This window comes from Schistocerca piceifrons, chromosome 6 (genome assembly GCF_021461385.2).
Source record: "Schistocerca piceifrons isolate TAMUIC-IGC-003096 chromosome 6, iqSchPice1.1, whole genome shotgun sequence".
NCBI classification, from domain to species: domain Eukaryota; kingdom Metazoa; phylum Arthropoda; class Insecta; order Orthoptera; family Acrididae; genus Schistocerca; species Schistocerca piceifrons.
The window spans coordinates 581,694,641-581,719,539 of record NC_060143.1 but is presented as its reverse complement, the minus strand read 5'-3'; the positions used below and the strand labels follow the sequence as shown (position 1 = coordinate 581,719,539).

The following is a 24,899-nucleotide window of genomic DNA, read 5'->3' as shown; positions in this document are numbered from 1 at the left end:
CATTACAATAGTGAATCCAAAGCCACAGTATATAGATTTTTTTTAAAAGGAAAGGGTTACATTACCAGTTTCAACGAACTACATGGTCATTTTCAAATGTAAAAACATCAATTGGATAATATATAATGAGAATTATGACCATACATCTGACAAAAATTACAAGAAATAATGACACCAGGCAACTGAGGCAATGGTGGCACAACCAAGTCACTGCAAGTTGTGCCTATGCTTGCCCAAATGTTTATTCCATGTCCTAAAGTAAAATAGATAAAAACTACACCATGGTGAAATTTGCCAAGAATTCCTGCAATGTGGCCTACTCTGACACAACAGTTGTATGGCTGATATATATTCACAATTCGTTGGCGTATCAAGCAGAGCAAGTTTCCATGTCGAATGCAGCACATGGTTTTACTATGTTCCGAAAGAAGAATCTCAAAACACAATGTACTTTCACGAAATGAAATGTCGTACGGCTAGGGCCTCCCGTCGGGTACACTGGTTGCCATGTGCAAGTCTTTTGAGTTGAAGCCACTTTGGCGATTTACACATCGATGGGGATGAGATGATGATGACGAAGGCAACACAACACCCAGTCCCTGAGCGGAGAGAAATCTCCGACCCAACCGGGAAATGAACCCGGGCCCGTTAGCATGGCATAACGTCTCACTGACCACTTTTTTGTTGTTGATCTCATTTTGTTCTATATTGTTCGTGGGATTTGTTCAGGGCAGACGTACAATGACACCCAGTTAGGTTCTTTGTTGAGCCGTTCACTCAGTTTTTTATTACAGGAAGTAGCTAACCCTCTGACCGAACACGGTGAGCTACCGTGCCTGCATCACTCAGCTATCGATGCAGGTAATATATGTTCATGTAGAACTGACACACTTCTCCCATTATATATTCTCCAACTGAAGTTTTTACATTTGAAAATGACGACGTAATTTGTTGACACCGGTAATGTAACCCTTTCTTTTTAAAGAAAAAATATATACTGTGACCGTGACTTCATGATTGTAGTGTCAAATAAACTTTTCAGTTATAGTTAAATATCAACAAACAAGCTAAAGAGGTACGAAAAATTTAATATAAAATATGAGTAAATAGAACGAACTGAAGAATAATGTAAATTAAATTTACATACCATAGCGATGATAGTTGTATAAAATTATCTCTAGAAGTTTTACAAAACATTATGTACACCTTCCTGACACTTTATGTAAAAGGTTTATTTCTTCACATAAACTGTTAAGATGCCGTAAATACATGGCAGCCTCACAGCAAACCACATGAAGGTTTCTACTTGAACAAAAACTTCAGTTCTTTTAAGTTACTACATCCTGCTATGGTGGTAGCACCATTATTAGTGGCTAATATTAATGGCTGAGGAATCCCTGCATTGAAAATATCCACCATATACTAAAAATGGATCAATTAGTACTCCCTGTACTGCCCATGATTCAGCACTGGTACACTAAAACGTATCTCATTATGGGGAACATTCTCAATCCGACTGCCACCGTCTAAAATACGGGCGTGTTCCACTTTCAGAAAGACAAGTAAAATAAATCTTATTTCAAAGACGTAAAACCAATGCTCAGCTTAATTTCACTTATTTAATCAGTACATGATCTACAGGCTCCCTCCAGTGAGGACAAGAGGACCAGTACCAAATCTCTGTTTGCCTACATAGGACTTACGTTTCCTCTTTGAGAATGTTTTTCCTCAGGTTTGAAGCTCTCCAAACCAAATTTTATCGAACTCGGTTTGGCGGACAAGTCATAAAAATCTAACGGACAAAGTTACTTTCGCATTTAATAAAAATTGTAAGGGAGTAGGGATTTTAACACGATGAGGATAAAATATATACTTATTTATTTAAGGACATCTTATTCAAAGATTTTTTTGGTTCATGGTTTACATTTAGAACTGGAAGTTCTTTAGATCTTTCATTACATATTAGTTAATGAGCACTGATTTAATTAATGAAACAACGATATCAGTAAGTAGCTTCACTAATAGTTCAAAGTGCCGTAAGTCGTTGAACCCTTTTCAGTAGAGCCTCGTGGTTCCCCAGCGACGATGCTGGAAAAATTTAGTGCAGCTGTAATCTAAAAAGTCCGCTTTATCTGTCCCCATAGAATGAGCAGAGTCTATACGAGTGCAAGTACCCCTATTTGATGAAATTTTGACGATAGTTTCCGGCGGATGCAAGATATTATGTACCAGAATCAGGACAACAATGATTCCTAAAGATTTAATGGTCATGCGTGCAGATTCGACCGTTCAATGCGTCCATTGGATGAATCTGCATCTGGTTGAAGAATACTAAATCGTACCTTTTCATGCTGAAAAATTGAATGTCTTTGGCTGCTTCTGGCAATATTTGCAGCCTCTTCCGTAGTTAATAGCTCATAGAGGGATAGAAAATATTTAACACCATTTGTGTGGTTGAAACTTATCTGAATTTCGATAACCGGAAAAATATCAGTTGCTGCAGCCAACAATGCGTTTCTTACACTCTTCGCTCCTTGCTCAAGACAAACAATGATAATCTCCCCAGAGTAGTGCTACAGACCAAAAAGCCTCTACCTCTCTCGCAGTCAATTTAATACTCTTATGACACAATGGAACAGAACTTCACACATTACAGAATCGGTAGTTGTCGTTGTGGGTACGTAGCACCAAGCATGCCTTCATTTGCCAATAAATAAAATACAGATAAGCATGCTTTAATTTGCCAATGACTAATATAAAGAGAAAGTGCGTAACATAATTTTGATTATTGAAAATTTTGCCACCACCAAGGACTGTACCGTGTTCCAAATTCGTGCATTGACCTTATAGTTATTACTGAATGTCGCTGATTGGCTGCTTAGGACAATTTTTGCAGCCTGTGAAGTAGCTGCCAATATCGTGCTACATTTCGGTCATGATTGAATATTACATTTGCATTTTAAGCAGTAAGTATGGTCATGGTATTTTAACCCTTTATTTGGAAGTTTTGCTCTCAAGCAACATCAAATTTACGTTGGCCTTATGGGACAACAAACACTCCCCAATGCCTTGTACTGGCATTGTTGCCTCCAGGCAAAGTTCCTTTACACACTGCGAATGCCAGTTGTTGTAATAGTTCAAGGTTTTCCACGCGAGATGGCAGTTTGTGCAGTGGTGTTACAGAGATCTCCTGATGTGAGCAACAGGGGTGTCTTATTTTGATTCTGAAAGAGTGGATTTCAATAAATTGGCAGTAATCTTAGCAGATTTTCTTCAAGAAATACCCAGAGGTGAGTTTACAGCAGAAATATTTCAATCTAATATTGTTTTGAATTACTTAAACAGTATAAAACTTTTATGTTGCCTGTGAGCAACATTGCCCATAGTTGGGACATGTGCCATTAGTATATTATATATGCTTATGGCGGATATTCAGAACAATAAAATCGTGAGACTTGCAAGCTCATTTTGTGGTGTCCAACCACTCTCAACAGTAAAATGATGGGACAGCAATGAAAAAAGAAGAATTGATGTGCCCTGTCCCAGTATTGTACGTCAGTACAACAAGCATATGGGAGGAGTTGATCTTGCTGGTATGCTGATATAGCTCTACTGAGTACCAATGAAAACTCGGTGTTGGTACATGAGATTGTTTGGATTTAGGCTAAATCTGAGTGTTGTAAATGCCTGGTTGGTATTTCGAAGAGAATCTCTGGACAAGAAGACCTCACTGAAGTCATTCAGGGCAGATATTGCCAATGGTTTGATGTTTTCAGGGAATAGGAAAGTAGGAAGTCCCTCAATAGACATAACACCACCACAAAAGAAGAGGAGGAAGCCAACAGCTCCGACTGTTACTCAAGACGTCCAATTTGATAATATGGAGCATTGGTCTGTATACGGTCCCATAGGTCGTTGTCGTTATTGCCCATTTGTTTCCAAAAATTCCATTGCAAGAAGAACTAGAAGGGAAAATGAAACAATTCTATTACACAGCAGGAATGCATAATTGTGATTATAAATTAAATTATTCACGTACAGGAAACCTTTTGCTTGAGGTTATTGGCAAACATTTTTTATTCTATAATATGTATAAATGTGGTCTACTGCTGGCAATGTTGCTTGTAAGCAACATTTCATAATTTTCATAATTTTTGTCAAAAATTTCTAAAACTGACTGAATTGTATTTCTTTAAGCATAATAAATAAATATTAGCACTGAATTTTTTGTTTTGTTTTTATTTTCATCATTTGCCAAATAAAGGGTTAATAACAAAGAAGCTCTCCCATTCTTGTGAAGGGTTCGAAGGAAAACGTGAAACATAGTCATTCGCACCTTTTTCCCATTGAACAATTTACAAATGAGGATGTTCTGAGGTAGACAGTGTTGTTTTAACATTTATCAATAGTCACGGAAATTTTGCTACTGCAATATGTTCGTTTGGGTACTTTGTAGTAACGAAACAATCGCTATAGCGTTATCTGGTATTAGGAAATCATTTTGTACACATTGCAATACTAAAGAGCTTTAATTAGTTTGTATATAATATTTGTTCATATCATTAGTGGAGTCAGAATGATCGACTCCGACGCGCAAAATTAAGACATCTGTTGTAATGGTATGTGTGGTCTCGGTGTGGAGACGGTGTCCAGGCAGGCAGTTGAGAGGAGCCCCTGTCGGCAGCAGAGCACGCGTGGCTGGCTGGCGGGGCAGTGCAGGACGCACGACTGGTCCCCGGGCATGGGGGAGCTGACGTCACACCCTGGGAGCGCGGCACTGCCGGCAGTGGCGTGTTGTTGACGTGAAACTGGTCGTACACACGCCAGTACTCTTTAACGGCTAATTTCCGGGAGAAAACGAGGTTAGCACAAACGTTTTTCCATCTCGTGTCCGCTCTGAATTGTGAGATTCCGGATAAGTATATTACAAAAACAGCCAAGTCTGGATCTAACTCGGGTAACTCCTAAAAGAACAATGACATTTTATCATTTGTCATTTGACCCCTGCAGATGACTTCCGCAACTGTCAGTGTAACGGGACATCCTCCTCTAGCATTACTTTTCCTGAACAGTAGTTGTCGACATTAGTATCATGCTTTAGAAATTTGGACAGGTCAGTGTTATCACAGTTGGGTTTCTGAAGCCTTTCATTTTATACACAGTATGTTACATTTCCAATGTACTTAATTCATTAAATAACAAGTTACAAGCAGCAGGTATTTTCTGTGATTTGTCAAAGGCATTCGATTGTGTGAATCATGACATCCTTTTAAATAAATTAGAATTCTATGGTGTCACAGGCAGTGCTGCAAAATGGTTCAAGTCATACCTCGCAAACAGGAAACAAAGGGTGTCAGTGCAAGGGACTAGTGAATTAAGTCATCCGTCATCATCAGAATGGGAAGAAATTACATGTGGTGTCCCACAAGGATCCATCTTAGGGCCATTGCTTTTTCTTGTCTACATTAATGATCTCTCATCAGTTACATTGCCAGAAGCAGAGTTCGTTTTGTTTGCAGATGACACAAGTTTCAATAAATAGTATGTCAAGTGTAGTTCTAGAAGGATCTGCTAATGATATTTTCATGGATATTAATAAATGATTTAAAGCCAACTAACTGACATTAAACTTCGAAAAGACTCACTATATGCAATTCAGAACCTTAAGACGTTTCCACCCGGCATATGCATAAAGAATGAAGAAGAGCAGATAGAAGAGGTTGACAGTCTTAAATTCCTGGGATTACAACTTGATAATAAATTCAGTTGGAAGGAGCACACCACAGAACTGCAGAAACGCCTTAACAAATCTATATTTGCAATTCGAGTGTTAGCAGACATAGGCGACATAAAAATGAAAAAGCTTGCATACTTTGCCTACTTTCATTCCATAATGGCATATGGTATAATATTTTGGGGTAACTCTTCAAGTCAAACAAAAGTTTTCAGAGTCCAAAAGTGTGTAATACGTATTGTTTGTGGAGTAAATTCACGGACATCCTGTAGAAACCTCTTCAACGAACTGGGTATACTAACTACTGCCTCTCAGTATATTTACTCCTTAGTGAAATTTGTCCTAAATAATATATCTCTTTTTCCAACAAACAGCTCAATTGATACATACAATACTAGGAACAAAAATGATCTGCACAAGGACTTAAAAGCACTTACTTTAGTTCAAAAAGGAACACTCATCTTCAATAATTTGCCAGAAAACATAAAACATTTTTGTTACAAATAAAGATCAGTTTAAAAGGAGCCTGAAAGACTCACTAGTGGCCAACTCCTTCTACTCCACTGACGAATTTTTAATAGAAACTAATGATGTATTGTATATATTCATACCATTAGTATTGTTATTTCAGCTTTAAAAAAAATTTAAAAAATTTACATGTTCCACATCCACGAGGATCTCCTCAGCACAGATCTATGGAACGAAAAAATAATCTAATCTAATCTAAAGCAAAAATTCATGAAAATAAATCACTTTATAAAATGCTTTAGTATCGACGTTATAATCGATAAGTGCTAGTCCTGAATGTCCAGTTAAAATTATTTTTTTAGAAACATTTGACATTACAAACTACTGGCACACTTAAAACTTCTATTATTATTTACGCAATACTGTACTGGTTACTAGATTTACTTCTTGATTCATTTATGACATAATAATAGAAAGTAACAACGTACCAGGAGCTAGTAGAAATTCATTTCTTAAGAAACATTGTAAACCCTTTGGAATATGGTCATGTCCGCAGTGTGTGAGGGTCATAAACAAGCGTCTGATGGCAGCGGACGTATTTTTGTGCGAACAATGTAATTTCGGATTTGTTAATGCGAAAAATCAAAATTCTGTGTGATATTCTAAAATTTGAGAAAATATATTAACGTAAAAACAAAAATTCTGCAACAACAATCTTCAAATTTATTTAGATCAATTCAACTATGAGGACATGAAACGTGATAGTTTCAGCTTCAAGAATCAGACCCCTAGACAAGGAGAACTGGAGCAAACTGTACATGAAAACCTAAGTAAACAATAAAGTTTACTGTAATATTCGCTCCACTCAAATTTTTCATAAAAGGCTTTGCTTATTGTGGACAATAGCTGGAACCAGGAAGGAGAGGGGAGATTACAAGTGGTTCTACATCTACATCTACATTGATACTCCGCAAGCCACCCAACGGTGTGTGGCGGAGGGCACTTTACGTGCCACTGTCATTACCTCCCTTTCCTGTTCCAGTCGCGTATGGTTCGCGGGAAGAACGACTGTCTGAAAGCCTCCGTGCGCGCTCTAATCTCTCTAATTTTACATTCGTGATCTCCTCGGGAAGTATAAGTAGGGGGAAGCAATATATTCGATACCTCATCCAGAAACGCACCCTCTCGAAACCTGGCGAGCAAGCTACACCGCGATGCAGAGCGCCTCTCTTGCAGAGTCTGCCACTTGAGTTTATTAAACATCTCCGTAACGCTATCACGGTTACCAAATAACCCAGTGACGAAACGCGCCGCTCTTCTTTGGATCTTCTCTATCTCCTCCGTCAACCCGACCTGGTACGGATCCCACACTGATGAGCAATACTCAAGTATAGGTCGAACGAGTGTTTTGTAAGCCACCTCCTTTGTTGATGGACTACATTTTCTAAGCACTCTCCCAATGAATCTCAACCTGGTACCCGCCTTACCAACAATTAGTTTTATATGATCATTCCACTTCAAATCGTTCCGTACGCATACTCCCAGATATTTTACAGAAGTAACTGCTACCAGTGTGTGTTCCGCTATCATATAATCATACAATAAAGGATCCTTCTTTCTATGTATTCGCAATACATTACATTTGTCTATGTTAAGGGTCAGTTGCCACTCCCTGCACCAAGTGCCTATCCGCTGCAGATCTTCCTGTATTTCGCTACAATTTTCTAATGCAGCAACTTCTCTGTATACTACAGCATCATCCGCGAAAAGCCGCATGGAACTTCCGACACTATCTACTAAGTCATTTATATATATTGTGAAAAGCAATGGTCCCATAACACTCCCCTGTGGCACGCCAGAGGTTACTTTAACGTCTGTAGACGTCTCTCCATTGATAACAACATGCTGTGTTCTGTTTGCTAAAAACTCTTCAATCCAGCCACACAGCTGGTCTGATATTCCGTAGGCTCTTACTTTGTTTATCAGGCGACAGTGCGGAACTGTATCGAACGCCTTCCGGAAGTCAAGAAAAATAGCATCTACCTGGGAGCCTGTATCTAATATTTTCTGGGTCTCATGAACAAATAAGGCGAGTTGGGTCTCACACGATCGCTGTTTCCGGAATCCATGTTGATTCCTACATAGTAGATTCTGGGTTTCCAGAAATGACATGATACGCGAGCAAAAAACATGTTCTAAAATTCTACAAGAGATCGACGTAAGAGATATAGGTCTATAGTTTTGCGCATCTGCTCGACGACCCTTCTTGAAGACTGGGACTATCTGTGCTCTTTTCCAATCATTTGGAACCCTCCGTTCCTCTAGAGACTTGCGGTACACGGCTGTTAGAAGGGGGGCAAGTTCTTTCGCGTACTCTGTGTAGAATCGAATTGGTATCCCGTCAGGTCCAGTGGACTTTCCTCTATTGAGTGATTCCAGTTGCTTTTCTATTCCTTGGACACTTATTTCGATGTCAGCCATTTTTTCGTTTGTGCGAGGATTTAGAGAAGGAACTGCAGTGCGGTCCTCTGACGGTACTAAATCTTTGCCACTACAATAAATGTGCTTGTGTACTTCTCAGTGACAATGATAATTACTGCGTAGTTTGAAGGGTAAATGAAGTTCCACTATTCAACAGGAAATTTCCGCTGTTCATGTCTACATATTTATGGATTCACCCATAACATTGCAAACGTATATTTTCATTATGTGAGTATAGTTCACACAACAGTTTATTGTCATTGGTTAGAAAATGGCCTTTTTTCCCCAGTTGGATGTTCGAGATCTCATGTATTATGTACAAAGGTATATGACTACTGCATCAAAATCTGACTCAGGTCAGAGACTGGTTTAATTCATTAACTCCCACAACTTATCACCTGAATCAGCTTGTAACAGCTTTTAATGAAGTAGGTTAATTCAAAGCTACTTCAACAAATATTTCAAGCAGAAGCAGGCTGCTCTTTGTCAACAGCTCTATACTTTGAGAGTCATCGTTAGGCATGAAAAGTATCCTTGAGAAATGTCTCTATTTGACAGTTATTCCGTTAAATGAATTCAAAAGTATATCTTCCACGCAGGAAATTGCTAATAGTGGGCAATCTCTTGACTAAATTAAACTAGATAACCTGAATTCGATTTTATCATCTCTATTAACATTATTCACTGATAATGTCATCAAACATTGAAAATCACTGAAACATATGGTCACATGTTACTTACTAAACTGCAAATTATCTCTACAAAAATATCATTAATACAGATTCCAGTATTAAACTACAAATAAGATTCACGAATTGTTCATCTTCCTAGATAAAAACACACATAACGATGGCTGAAAAAATTAAATATGATTGAACTATAATACAACTGATACACGTATCTGTATTTTATTACAGCTAAGAAAAATCTGTAATCTTATCGACAGACAATTCATTTCTACTCTTTCAACACGCATAACACTCTTTGGCTGAAAGTCGGTAGAATCCCTTCACCGGTGTCTCAAGATGTCCTAACAAATATGACCATGGATGTGGTATTCTCAGTACCTCAAACAGACCGACACACAACAGTTGCCACTTTTTATTTCGTTTATGTAACAACGAGGCATGCGAGTTTGTACATAGCAATATGTTTTCTCTTATCTGAAAGCTTTGAAATCTCTTTATGTCCTGTTCATATTGTATCTTCCTTCTCCCTGCTTTCTCTGTTAGTTTGAGAAGTACAGTTCTGACTTCATCTTCCCGTTGTACTTCTTCATTAGGTACCTTTGTGATCGTTTCGACCACTCGTTTCTTCCTTTCCTTCTGAACATCAGTTCCGCTGGCATACAACTTGTTGGCGTCTGAAGCAAGTTATTATCTACTTCCTCTAATTTACTCAGATATTCTATCCTTAATATCTGTCAATTATGACAGTAAGTCCTCATAAGACGAATCAGCCCATGGAAACTCGTTCAACCAGATTCAGTTTTGGGTGATAAAGCAAAGTGAATATCTTCACGATGTCGCCTCAAGTCAAGGTTTTGCTCCTCAAGGCAAAGTTCGTTGCATTACCTAATAGAGTAACGTACAGTTTGCCCACTCACGGAATGTGATCACTTAGCAGACGTTTGATAATTCGTGTACCTATGGCCGTTTTCATGGGGTGTAATTTAATATATTTAGTGAAGATATCCAGAGCAGCTAGTATGTGCTTGAAATAACATCTTGCACGAGGTAACGGAGTGAAAATGTCCATAGATACGATGGCAAGAGGATTATCCGGTGCAATCGAATGCTTAAGTCCTCTGCTACCTCGACTGTTGGGTTTCATTTTCTATGAAATATTGCATGGTTCCATTATTTTCTGAACTTTCCGATGAAGGCTAGAGAAGTAGCATTATGTGATCAGAGAGTTCTTTTTTGGGGAGAGGACCCCTATTTTTTTTACTCCACACACATACTGCATTTCATTGATGTCTCAGCATCATCAGGTTTTATGCTATCTTCTTGTTACCACATGCTGTGGGTTCCCTGTTTTTTTATGTAATTTACTACAATTATTTTGTTTCACAGTTCATCATTTTTGCTAGTTTCCCCACTATGTTCACTGTGAAGGCCTGCAATATGTAACTTTTCATGTCGCTATTAGTAAACAGCGACACGCCCAGTGCAGACCTCGAAAATGAGGAAACCAGCAAAAATGATGAACTCTGAAACAAAGCATGCATTAAATCACATAAAATCCAGGCTGTCCACAGTATGTGGTAACAAGAATATATCATAAAACCCATTGATGACGCTCAAACTTCCAAGAATAACAAGAAAAATAAGAAATGGTGTTTTGCTCAAAGCAGACCTCCTTCAAAACAAATCTATTTGTAAGCAACTATGCACAGAAGAGCTTCAACTTCAAGATGAATATGTCCTCATCTTATTGGCACACTTGATTACTCCAAAGTGACACCAAGCATAATGTGTGTACCATACTAAGTTAGGCTTATATCCCTCAGGAATACACATGCACTAATTATCAATTCATTGGTGGAATAAAACATTATTAACTATTCTGTAATACATTTGTATCTTCTCGTTATTCAATTTTATCAGTTGGTGATGTATTGAAGAACACCTCTGAGCTAATAATTACAGTCTTAATATACTCTTGCAGAATTTGAAATTGTATATGACCTAGGATTAACATAACGGGGAATTCATGTGCTGGATCTTTCGAAATTAGGTCTTGTTCTAGTCCTTCCAGAAGATATGATAAAACATCTGGTATTTGATTATCTTTTCCGTTTATGCAGATGATCCTAAAACTATTTTTATTTGTGCTAGGGCGCATACTAATAGCCTAGCATGCAACTGTTTACAGGTTGGCAGAAAACTGAGTGCTTGTTGGTCCCAGTACATAGTTGTTTGTTGATCATTCAGATAATAGTGGAGCTTTCTAAATGCACGAACGACCACAAAATATTCTTGCAGTCGTATAGGGTCTTTCAGAATTGGAAAGAATTAGACTTGGAATGGCTATGGGACACAATGTAGATTTCACTTAGATAATTACAGTCTGACATAGGCAAGCACCCAGCCCACAGTTGAAGCATCCATTAATAGGCCAAACTCTAATGTTATGTCAGTATGGTATAAAATCTTTGCATTTAGAATAGCTTGCTTGGTGTCATTGAATGCCCATTGACTTTCAACTGTTCATTTCCAGGCTGAATTCTTATGCAACATGTTTTAGAGTGAATCAGTGTATGTAAATTGGTCCACAATAAATCGACTAAAAGCTAAGGCTTGATCCAGGCTTCCTTTGCGTTGCTTTTCGTTTTAGGGACTGAGAAGTCCGTAATGACAATTCTCTTTGTAGAATGTGGCAAAATACACTTGACACGTATCAAATATCTGATAAATCTTATCTTCTCAACAAAAAAATGCGATTTCCGCAAGTTAGCAATTGTTGTTGTAGTTGTAGTCTCAGTCCCGAGACTGGTTTGATGCAGCTCTCCATGCTACTCTATCCCGTGCAAGCTTCTTCATCTCCCAGTGCCTCCTGCAACCTACATCCTTCTGAATCTCCTTAGTGTATTCATCTCTTGGTCTCCCTCTACGATTTTTACCCTCCACGATGCCTTCCAATGCTAAATCTGTGATCCCTTGATTCCTCAGAACATGTCCTACCAACCGGTCCCTTCTTCTGGTCAAGTTGTGCCACAAACTCTTCTTCTCCCCAATTCTATTCAATACCTCCACATTAGTTATGTGATCTACCCATCTAATCTTCAGCATTCTTCTGTAGCACCACATTTCGAAAGCTTCTATTCTCTTCTTGTACAAACTATTTATCGTCCATGTTTCACTTCCATACATGGCTACACTCCATACAAATACTTTCATAAACGACTTCCTGCTACTTAAATCTATACTCGATGTTATCAAATTTCTCTTCTTCAGAAGCGCTTTCATTGCCAGTGCCAGTCTACATTTTACATCCTCTCTACTTCGACCATCATCAGTTATTTTGCTCCCCAAATAGCAAAACTCCTATACTACTTTAAGTGTCTCATTTCCTAATCTAATTCCCTCAGCATCACCCAACTTAATTCGACTGCATTCCATTATCCTCGTTTTGCTTTTGTTGATGTTCATCTTATATCCTCCTTTCAATACACTGTCCATTCCGTTCAACTGTTCTTCCAAGTCCTTTGCTGTCTCTGACAGAATTACAATGTCATCGGCGAAAATCAAAGTTTTCATTTCTTCTACATGGATTTTAATACCCACTCCGAATTATTCTTTTGTTTCCTTCCCTGCTTGCTCAATATACAGATTGAATAACATCGGGGAGAGGCTACACCCCTGTTTCACTCCCTTCCCAACCACAGCTTCCCTTTCATGCCCCTCGACTTTTATTACTGCCATCTGGTTTCTGTACAAATTGTAAATAGCCTTTCGCTCCCTGTATTTTACCCCTGCCACCTTCCGAATTTGAAAGAGAATATTCCAGTCAACATTGTCAAAAGCTTTCTCCAAGTATACAAATGCTACAAACGTAGGTTTGCCTTTCCTTAATCTTTCTTCTAAGATAAGTCGCAAGGTCAGTATTGCCTCAAGTGTTCCAACATTTCTACAGAATCCAAACTGATCTTCCCCGAGGTCGGCTTCTACCAGTATTTCCATTCTTCTGTAAAGAATTCGCGATAGTATTTTGCAGTTGTGAATTATTAAACTGATAGTTCGGTAATTTTCACACCTGTCAACACCTGCTTTCTTTAGGATTGGAATTACTATATTCTTCTTGAAGTCTGAGGGTATTCCGCCAGTCTCATACATCTTGCGCACCGGACGGTAGAGTTTTGTCACGACTGGCTCTCCCAAGGCCGTCAGTAGTTCTAATGGAATGTTGTCTTCTCCTGGGGCCTTATTTCGACTCAGGTCTTTCAATGCTCTGTCAAACTCTTCACGCAGTATCGTATCTCACATTTCATCTTCATCTACATTCTCTTCCATTTACATAATGTTGTCCTCAAGTACATCGCCCTTGTATAGACCCTCTATATACTCCTTCCACCTTCCTGTTTTCCCTTCTTTGCTTAGAACTGGGTTTCCATCTGAGCTCTTGATACTGATACAAGTGGCTCTCTTTTCTCCAAAGGTCTCTTTAATTTTCCTGTAGGCAGTATCTATCTTACCCCTAGTGAGATAAGCCTCTACATCCTTACATTTGTCCTCTAGCCATCCCTGCTTAGCCATTTTGCACTTCCTGTCGATCTCATTTTTGAGACCTTTGTATTCCTTTTTGCCTGCTTCATTTACTGCGTTTTTATATTTTCTCCTTTCGTCAAATAAATTCAATATTTCTTCTGTTATCCAAGGATTTCTACTAGCCCTCGTCCTTTTACCTACTTGATCCTCTGCTGCCTTCACTACTTCATCCCTCAGAGCTACCCATTCTTCTTCTACTGTATTTCTTTACCCCATTCCTATCAATTGTTCCTTTATGCTCTCCCTGAAGCTCTGTACGATCTCTGGTTAGTTTATCCAGGTTCCATCTCCTTAAATTCCCAACTTTTTGTAGTTTCTTCAGTTTTAATCTACAATTCATAACCAATAGATTGTAGTCAGAGTCCACATCTGCCCCTGGAAATGTCTTACAATTTAAAACCGGGTTCCTAAATATCTGTCTTACCATTATATAATCTATCTGGTACCTTCTAGTATCTCCAGGGTTCTTCCATGTATACAACCTTCTTTTATGATTCTTGAACCAAGTGTTAGCTATGGATAAGTTATGCTCTGTGCAAAATTCTACCAGGCGGCTTCCTCTTTCATTTCTTAGCCCCAATCCATATTCACCTACTATGTTTCCTTCTCTCCCTTTTCCTATTCTCGAATTCCAGTCACCCATGACTATTAAATTTTCGGCTCCCTTCACTGCCTTAACAATTTCTTTTATCTCATCATACATTCCATAAATTTCTTCATCATCCGCAGAGGTAGTTGGCATATAAACTTGTATTACTGTAGTAGGCGTGGGCTTCGTATCTATCTTGGCCACAATAATGCGTTCAATATGCTGTTTGTAGTAGCTTACCCGCATTCCTATTTTTTTATTCAATATTAAACCTACTCCAGCATTATCCCTATTTGATTTTGTATTTATAACCCTGCATTCACCTGACCAAAAGTCTTGTTCCTCCTGCCACCGAACTTCACTAATTCCCACTATATCTAACATTAACCTATCCATTTCCCTTTTTAAATTTTCTAACCTACCTGTCAGATTTAGGGATCTGACATTCCATGCTCCGATCCGTAGAACGCCAGTTTTCTTTCTCCTGATAACGACGTCCTCTTGAGTAGTCCCCGCCCGGACATCTGAATGGGGGACTATTTTACCTTCGGAATATTTTACCCAAGAGGACGCCATCATCATTTAATCATACAGTAAAGCTGCATGCCCTCGGGAAAAATTACGGCTGTAGTTCCCCCTTGCTTTCAGCTGTTCGCAGTACCAGCACAGCAAGGCCGTTTTGGTTAGTGTTACAAGGCCAGGTCAGTCAATCATCCAGACTGTTGCCCCTGAAACTACTGAAAAGGTTGCTGCTGCTCTTCAGGAACACTTGTTTGTTTGGCCTCTCAACAGATACCCCTCCGTTGTGGTTGCACCTACGGTACGGCCATCTGTATCGTTCAGGCATGCATTCCTCCCCACCAACGGCAAGGTCCATGGTTCATTGGGCGGGGGGGAGTTAACAACTATGCATGCAGTTTTAAACGCTGCTAATATTCAAGAGAGTGTCTCCATACATTATCCCATGGAGCTGTTGCAATTAACAGATCCCAAGAATCATATTAAATGCAGATATAAACAAATGCAAACTAGCACTTAGGCGAAAGGGAAGAACCCTAAAATGATGACTCCAGCTAGCGTAAATGTAGGCAGTATACTTACTTGATTCTTCTCCAAGTCCAACCAGCCAGTCGACAGCACACAAATATTTGTAAGGTACTTGATTGTGCGAAATTTTCAGAATTTGTTCATCTATATTCTCCAGATTAGATCTGATTAGCACAATTATTGTATTAACTACCCAGCCATCCAGCACATGACATATCTTCCCTCCAGGCTTTGGTACCGCTATCAGTGGAGACAGTAAGGGCTGGTAGAAAGTTCTATGAGATCCAGTTTCAGCATCCCCTGTATCTCTTCATCAGTAGTTTCACCTTCTTCTTTCCAAGGGATTGGATACAAACTGTTGCACTACGTGCAATGAGGGAAAACATTTAAATTACAGGCAATTCCTGGCTTCTGCTCGAATACTTGATAGTATTCGTTCAAGAGTTCAGACTGTTCTCCTCTTTGCTCATTTGTAAGGTGTTGGCTCAGTCGACTTCCGCTGTACCTGGTCTAACAATCCAAGTAAATCTATTTCATTTATCTAAGACTTGAGAGTAAGTCTGATCTTCTTCACAATCAATTCTCTTTCTGCCCCTCTGCCGCATCTACCACGGTTACTCTCTTCACTAATAAAATATACTTGGGCAACACCACCATCAATCTGCAAATCGACCTAGCCCTAAGGATAAATCAATTTTATGTCCTTCTCCCACATACAACAACGCGTGGAACACATTCGACCAGCAGTTTCTTTACAGTACGCAATGTGCATTTAATCACTGCATTTCCTACTGTAATTTGCGACATTATTTTCTTATGCTCTGCGACTACATGCACATAGCACCAATAAATCTACAACTATGAACTGCAAAAGTGGATAACTGAAGACTTTGTGACACCTCAGGAAATAGTTGCATAATGTACCAATCACCAACGCTCCAGGACATAGTATCACTATGACTGGAATATCTTTCTATGTAGTATGTATTGCTGAGATTGGCACTAACTGATATTGTTCCTTACATTCATTGACATCTACACAGAATTCTCCAATCACGTTCCTTTCATCATTATATCGAAACAACTGTACTGCATGCTCATAACCTCTATGCAAATTCACGAGCGTTCTTCTGGAATATGTTTCAGTCGAGTCTAGTTTAACTGACATTGTTCACTAGAATGAAAATGTCGTCCACGACTTCCGTAATCACTGGTTTTTGTTCTCTCCAGTTATTACTAACTGTAGATGTGTCAGACTGAGATTCAAGTGTTTGTTGTTAACATTGGAATTGTATCCCAGTCATGATCATCGTACTGTGCGACTCTGCTTGTATTGATTTTGTTGGAAACCTTTGCCGTCTTGTTCTGACTTCGTTTATTTCATTGGTCGTTAATGCAATTATTTGAAGTCGGTTGATTAGCAGTTCTTTCATGTGGATGTAGACTATGTGCACAACAGTTTGGCTGGCTAATTATGTACATACAAAAGTTCCCTGTATTCATCCTCGGTCTTATAATCTCCTATATAAGATCAACAGAATAATGTATGGAAATAGACTCCTCGGATTTATCTTCTGGTGCATGTATTATTTTCTCATGGACTTCCGTGGGTAATTTCTGTATAATCGGTTCATTCCAGTATCTAGCCTTATACAAGTACCTCTCGAAGTAACTTCTACAGCTGCCAGTTTTGCAGGAGAAGGACTGCACGTTGAACACCTCTTTCCTAAGACATTCTTGAGTTCCTTTTGACCAATATTTGGCACGGAATGCCCTTTGAGACTCTTCGTAGGTTCCATATAGATCCGTCATGTCAGGCACCCCTTGTATCTTCCCGATAAGTGGCTAATTTTTTGTTGTTGAGCTAAGGGCCTAAGTAGAACACTCCTAAATCCTCGAATAAAGACAATATGATTAACAGCTCTTTTATCCGACGAGAATGTCTGTATTTGTTGTCGTTTCAGAAGTTTGTCTTCCATTAACATATTTCTATGTAGTTAAGATGGCGAGATACCAGAGTGTGCAGAATCTAATCTGTTGCCGCATCTAGTACAAGCACAGGCATTCCACACTCTGATGTGGGGCTCGAGGTCTGTTGCCTGTGCTCCTTTTAAAATTCTTTTCGAAATACCTTTATGGCCCCCAACCTCTTCTATAGCTCTTGAAAATGCTTCGATCTATTGGATAATACATTGTTACATTGTACGAAACATGATACAGTCTAATCACTCAGCCTAAGCAATTCTTGCTTCAGTTGATTTGTAGAAGGTAAATTTTCAGCTGTAAGAGTCTCTGCAGCTTTTTTAATACTTCTGTTTACACAATGGATAACATGCTGTTCTTTATATTTTGCCTAGTGGTCTAATTAACATGAAAATTGTTGTTGGAGTTCATGAAATTATGTTCAATGAGTTTATCACAAGCAGAGAACGAGCCGTCTATTGTATCAGCTAATTGGCATGTTGTTGTTCCCACCTTCTCTTATCTAGTTCGCAAATCCTGAACTTCCTTATGAACTTCCTGTACTTCACATGGGCACTGGTCTTGAGCTTCCCAAAGTTGGGCTAACGAATTAGGGATTACAGACTCCTTTTGTAATATAACTCTAAGTTCCATTCGAATAATAATCCGGATAAATGAATGTGGCTATGTCTGTTCATATCTCCATGGGTATGGATTTCTGTGTGTGTGTGCACAAGCGAATGCATGCCTGCTTTTATGTGTGAAAGCTTCATTGAAAACACCTTGCAAACAGTGGTTATTTTACAAAGAGGGTAGTTTTGGGATTTATCCCATCACAAATTTTACACATTTTTGGTGCGTTAATTGGATCATACATTCTGGTGCCTCTCTCTCTCTGAAGTACACGCAGTGTTACTACTGACACAGATTCAGTAGTAATGCATTGCAGTAACTGAAACTGCTTATATGTGCTTGTGGAATGGAAATATCGCTATAATATTACTATACAGGGTGGTCCATTGATCGTGACCGGGCCAAATATCTCACGAAATAAGCGTCAAACGAAACAACTACAAAGAACGAAACTTGTCGACCTTGAAGGTGGAAACCAGATGGCGCTGCCATAGGTCACACGGATATCAACTGCGTTTTTTTTTAAATAGGAACCCCCATTTTTATTACATATTCGTGTAGTATGTAAAGAAATATGAATGTTTTAGTTGGACAACTTTTTTCGCTTTGTGATAGATGGCGCTGTAATAGTCACAAACATATGGCTCACAATTTTAGACGAACAGTTGGTAACAGGTAGGTTTTCTAAGTTAAAATACAGAACGTAGGTACGTTTGAACATTTTATTTCCGTTGTTCCAATGTGATATATGTACCTTTCTGAACTTATCATTTCTGAGAACGCATGCTGTTACAGCATGATTACCTGTAAATTCCACATTAATGCAATAAATGCTCAAAATGATGTCCGTCAACATCAATGCATTTGGCAATACGTGTAACGACATTCCTCTCAACAGCGAGTAGTCCGCCTTCCGTAATGTTCGCACATGCATTGACAATGCGCTGACGCATGTTGTCAGGCGTTGTCGGTGGATCACGATAGCAAATACCATTCAACATTCCCCACAGAAACAAATCCGTTGACGTCAGATCCGTTGAACGTGTGGGCCATGGTATGGTGCTTTGACGACTAATCCACCCGTCATGAAATATGCTATTCAATACCGCTTCAACTGCACGCGAGCTATGTGTCGGACATCCATCATTTTGGAAATACTTCGCCATTCTGTCATGCAGTGAAACATCTTGTAGTAACATCGGTAGAACATTACGTAGGAAATCAACATAGATTGCACCATTTAGATAGCCATCGATAAAATGGGGGCCAATTATCCTTCCTCCCATAATGCCGCACCACACATTAACCCGCCAAGGTCGCTGATGTTCCACTTGTAGCAGCCATCGTGGATTTTCCGTTGCCAAATAGTGCATATTATGCCGGTTTACGTTACCGCTGTTGGTGAACGACTCTTCATCGCTAAATAGAACGCGTGCAAAAAATCTGTCATCGTCCCGTAATTTCTCTTGTGCCCAGTGGCAGAACTGTACACGACGTTCAAAGTCGTCGCTATGCAATTCCTGGTGCATAGAAATCTGGTACGGGTGCAATCGATGTTGATGTACGAGTAGTATTCTCAACACCGACGTTTTTGAGATTCCCGATTATCGCGCAATCTTCCTGCTACTGATGCGCGGATTAGCCGCGACGGCAGCTAAAACACCTACTTCGGCATCATAACTTGTTGCAGGTCGTGGTTGACGTTTCACATGTGGCTGAACACTTCCTGTTTCCTTAAATAACATAACTATCTGGCGGACGGTCCGGACACTTGGATGATGTCGTCCAGGATACCGAGCAGCATACATTGCACACGCCCGTTGGGCATTTTGATCACAATAGCCATACATCAGCACGATATCGACCTTTTCCACAATTGGTAAACGTCCATTTTAACACGGGTAATGTATCACGAAGCAAATACCGTGCACACTGGCGGAATGTTACGTGACACCACGTACTCATACGTTTGTGTCTATTACAGCGCTATCTATTACAAAGCGAAAAAAGTGGTGAATCTAAAACATTCATATTTCTTTACTTTCTGCACGAATTTGTAATAAAAATGGGGGTTCCTATTTAACAAATACGCAGTTGATATCCGTTTGACCTACTGCAACGCCATCTAGCGGGCCAACCATGGCGCCATCTGGTCTCCCCCTTCAAGCTAGACGAGTTTCGTTCTTTGTATTTGTTTCGTTTGACGCTTATTTCGTGAGATATTTGGCCCCCGGTCACGATCAATGGACCACCCTGTATATGTATCACCAAATTTGTGTCAACAGAATGTGTAGGCGTAGTCAGAATCAAAGATATAATTCACGAAGGTGTTTACACTGATTTATTTGTAAATAAAACGACAGATAACATGTGAAATATCACTTGAAAACATGGTACTCACGTGAACTACAGTAGGCTCCTTGCAGGCCCGCAGCACATGAACACAATTCTTTAGTGCAAAATATAAGTCCTTCGCATGCACTAGACAGAAATGAACAGGGTTTTGAGCAGTTCTCTCCATATCTGTTTGGACCACAACCTAGGACAAATTACATAAACTAATACATATCCAGACCTAAGTGACATATCATGAAAGTGTAGTCCACAGACACTGTTGTTTGCAGAAAGAAAAGAATGTTTGCTTAATACAAACTGGTTGTCTCTAACAGTACCCCGTAAATTAGTTATTGAATCAATTAACTTGCAAAGAAATTTGAAAGTTATATTCCACGGCCTTGTTGAACTCTCGATGACAGCAACCAAATTATTTTAGCTCAGTAATGCAACTCCTTAATAATACATGTGCCACAAAAATACTAAAAATGCTGATGTAGCCGGGTACAGCTCATAGTTAAAGTGGAGCCACTTCATTAAATATATTGTGCCTTGAAATGTGGTAAGTCATTGTAGTAGAGGGTTGGGGGGGGGGTGGTTGTACAAAATAAAGCGCTTATAATTTTGTAGAAGTGCTGTGTAGCTTCGCCTAATGCAGCTGTCCCAATGTAAATGATCTTCACGTTTCGCTGCTCACAACGAAGAGTGTTAGATAGAAATATAAAGGGTAGAGACTACAGGGAAAACATAGATTGGAATGCACACAGCAAGTAATTCAGGACATAGGATGCATGTTCTACCCTGAAATGATGACGTTGGCACAGGAGTGGAATTCCAGATGGGCCGCAAATAACTAGTCAGAAGACTAATGATGGAACATGTATACAGCTGAATAGGCAGACTGTACATTCCTGAACTTACAGAAAATGTGCCACACTCTACACTGATCAGCTAGAACATTATGACCAGCTACCTAATCGCTGGTATGTCTACGTTTGGCACGGATAACAGCGACGCTGCATAGCGGCATGGAAGCAGTGAGGTCCTTGTAGGTCACTGGAGGGAGTTGGCACCACATCTTCACACTAAAGTCCCCTAATTTCTACAAATTCCAAGGACGGGGGGGGGGGGGGGGGGGCAGGCAATGAGCTCTGGCGCCATGTTCGGTCACATCCCAGACGTATTCGATCGGGTTCAGATATGGTAAGATGGGGGTGAGCACAGCAATTGGAACTCGCCACCCTGTTCCTCGAACCACTCCATCACATTATTCCCCACTGCTGTCGCGAAACATGATAGTCATGAAAGGCGGTACGTGGTCTCCAACCAGTGTACGATGCTCCTTGGCTGACACAGTGCTTCGCAAGAGCTCCAGTCGAACCCTGGATGCTCACATTATCTTTCCCCAGAGCATAATAGGGCCGTCACTGGCTTACCTCTGCCCCCCGCAGTACAGGTGTTGAGTAGCTGTTCCCCTAGAGGAGGACGGACTCACGTCCTCCCCTCAGTATTATGAAGAAGATGTCAGGATTCATCAGACCGTGAACGCTGTACACTGCAGCAACGTCCACGTGCCCGTTTCAGTCGCAGTTGCCGACGTAGCGGTGTTTAACATTTCTTGTGCACGAGTCGTTATCTGTGGAGGTTCATCGTTAGGAGTGTTTAGAGCACTGCGTGTTGAGACACACTTGTACTCTACCAACCATTAAAGTCTGACGTCAGTTCTGCCACAGTTAGCCGCCTGTCCTGCTTTACCAGCCTGCCCAGCCTACCACGTCTGGCGCTTGCAGTGAGGGGTGGCCGCCCGAGCCCACGACGTCTGGACGTGATTTCACCTTCGTTCCGCCGCTGTTGAAGACACTCACCATAATACTCCCCGAACACCCGACAAGTCGTGCAGTTTCCGATATGCTCGTGCCGAGCCTCTGCGCGATGACAACCTGCCCTCCGTCAACTCAGACAGATCACACGCCTTCCCCATTCCACACAGGGGATTACACGCTCACTGGTACTACACCTTCCGTGCGTGTGTCCGACTAGCAGTCATTCCTTGCCACGTGACGCTACTATCGCCTGGACGGATTTACATCGATAGTAGGTCGGTGGTCGTAAAGTTCTGGCTGATCAGTGTATATTGTTCCATAGGTCCAAGCATATGGAGCAGCTACTCAAATGTGAAACTCTCTGGAAGACATTTTTAGCGATAGAATTCAGTACATCTTTCCTGAACTGCGAGTATTGGTCAAAGACAGTGGCAACAACAGCGGGGCGGCCGGCAGTCTGAGGCTGTCTGCTGGTGGGGCTGTTGTGTGTGTGGGGGGGGGGGGGGGGGGGGTGACCGAGGGCAGGCAGGACGACTCGGACAGGATCTGAACAACAGAAGCTCGTTTGAGACGCGGAAAGATGATAGTTAACGCAAATGGGCAGGAGAAGCAAACCTACAGTGCTCGAGAATTGTCGCTGTCCTACTCGACTCAGTCACGTTGAGTAAATACTCAGGCTCAGCACTGGAAAACGACGGAAAATGAGGTCGGGTGCGAGGAAGGCGAACGACCCACTACTCTGCACTGGAAGAAAACAGAAAAGCTTAGCACACCTATAAGGAAGATAGGGTAAACAAAGCCCTCGAGACACATTTTGAGTATTGTTCAAGTAATTAGGATCCCCACAGGGTCGTATTAAAGGAAGACATTGCAGAAAATCACTGACGAGTTGCTAGATTTATAACCATTTAGTTCGAAGAGTACCAGAGTGCTACACAAATGCCCCGTGAGCTTAAAAGCGAGAGAGTACGACGACCTTGGAGGACGACTACACAACTGCCATTTGAAGCAGATTGTGGAGATTTTTACTATCAGAAACAGTCTTGATCACAATTTATTAATTATCTATTTATTTATTATCGCTAGTGATTTACCACCAGAAGGAGGTTCTTACTCAATGGTCTGAAGATGACCACAGTGGTGGTCGAAACCAGTCACCATAATAAATAAATTCTGGTCAAGACTGTTTTTGATAGTGCATACTTGTAACACATTGATCACTGCTCACTCCCGCAATGCATCCAAAAGCAATTAGACAGTGGAGAGCTGTACCCCCTACACCGCTCCTCTCGTGTCAGGAAGGTGAGGGCGAAATACACGAGGTCAGGATTGGTACTGTCGGGACTGGTACAGTCGCATACAGGCATGTGGTTTTTCCTCTCTCAATTCGCTAGTGTTACAGGAAAGCGAGTGTCTAGGAACGCTACAAAGTATTCTCCGCCAAAACGCTCTACAATTGCTTGTTGAGTATGCCTACGGAGATAGGAAGTTTCTGCAGAATCGCCGATGAGAGAAACATGTGGACAACATTAAAAAGATGAAGAAGCTTGCAGATGGTAAACGAACGTGTGTTAAGGTATCGGGAAGTAAGTTCGATCGTACCAGAGGAAAAATTTGTGAGTGAAGTCAACAAGTAATGGAGGACGTTCTCTTTAAGAGCTATTCTCGATTGAAGAGAGAGGCACAGAGGAGGAAATATGGGGTGCCACACTAAATCGCTCAGAAGAGTGATGAAAAAAGTATGTGAAAAGAAAGGAATAGGTGCGGCTGTGAGGAAGCTGATAGTAAGCGTACGTTAGGAATACCCGACACTGTGGTCTGTCCTGGGTGGAGGCACATCCTGTCCCTGTATCACCTCCCCTCAACAAGCTCGCACGTACCTCCTCATCTGAAATGAAACTAACACATGAGAGTAGAAACCGCACAAACAATGACGAAGCTGCATTCGGCAACGAGCTTGTCAACTACAGTCAGAACGTCGCAAATAGTGCAAAATGCACAGGTCAAAGTAAACGTAAATGTATGACAGGTGCAGTACTGATCAAGTGTTATACTAGCAACTATTGTACAAAGTAAAAATAATTTTCTTACCTTCCTCGCAGTACATGCCAACAAATCCTGGTGGGCAGGTGCACGATTGGGTTGTACTGCTCCACACACCCCCATTGCGACACACTGTGTCTGGATCTGCAGAAATAATACAAGTTCTACTTCCATACGACTAAGTACTTTTAAATGACTACAGAGACTACAGTTCCGAGTCGTTTAATATAACTTCAAAAATGGACTCGAACAGCATCGTCCGCAAAAACTTTTACTTTGGCGTTAAACAGTTTTGTCCAGGTTTTGACCATCTTCAAACCCTTATACCACGATAGTAGGCGGTGGCGGTGAATGTGACTGGTGCGGTCAGAGAACTGTGTCCATTTTTAAAGTACTTTCTGCCTCACCGTTGTTCTCCACGAGAAATGTTCTGAAAAGTTACGTTTAATATAACATTAGACATATCCTGCATATGGCCACACTGGTAGCAAAAAGGAGGTGAGGCATTTCGTAAA

At 40.5% G+C, this 24,899-nt stretch overlaps 1 protein-coding gene across 2 annotated transcripts in view; it reads right to left on the bottom strand.

Moving 5' to 3' along the window:
- The window catches only part of LOC124803052, a 594,138-nt gene that overhangs the window by 270,893 nt on the left and 298,346 nt on the right, over nucleotides 1-24,899 (bottom strand). For both annotated transcript variants that reach the window (XM_047264177.1, XM_047264178.1), the window contains exons 11-12: nucleotides 24,433-24,528; nucleotides 20,586-20,723 (exon numbers count right to left, since the gene is read on the bottom strand). In XM_047264177.1, the coding sequence (XP_047120133.1) occupies nucleotides 20,586-20,723; nucleotides 24,433-24,528 (234 nt within the window). The remainder of the gene's footprint in view (nucleotides 1-20,585; nucleotides 20,724-24,432; nucleotides 24,529-24,899) is intronic.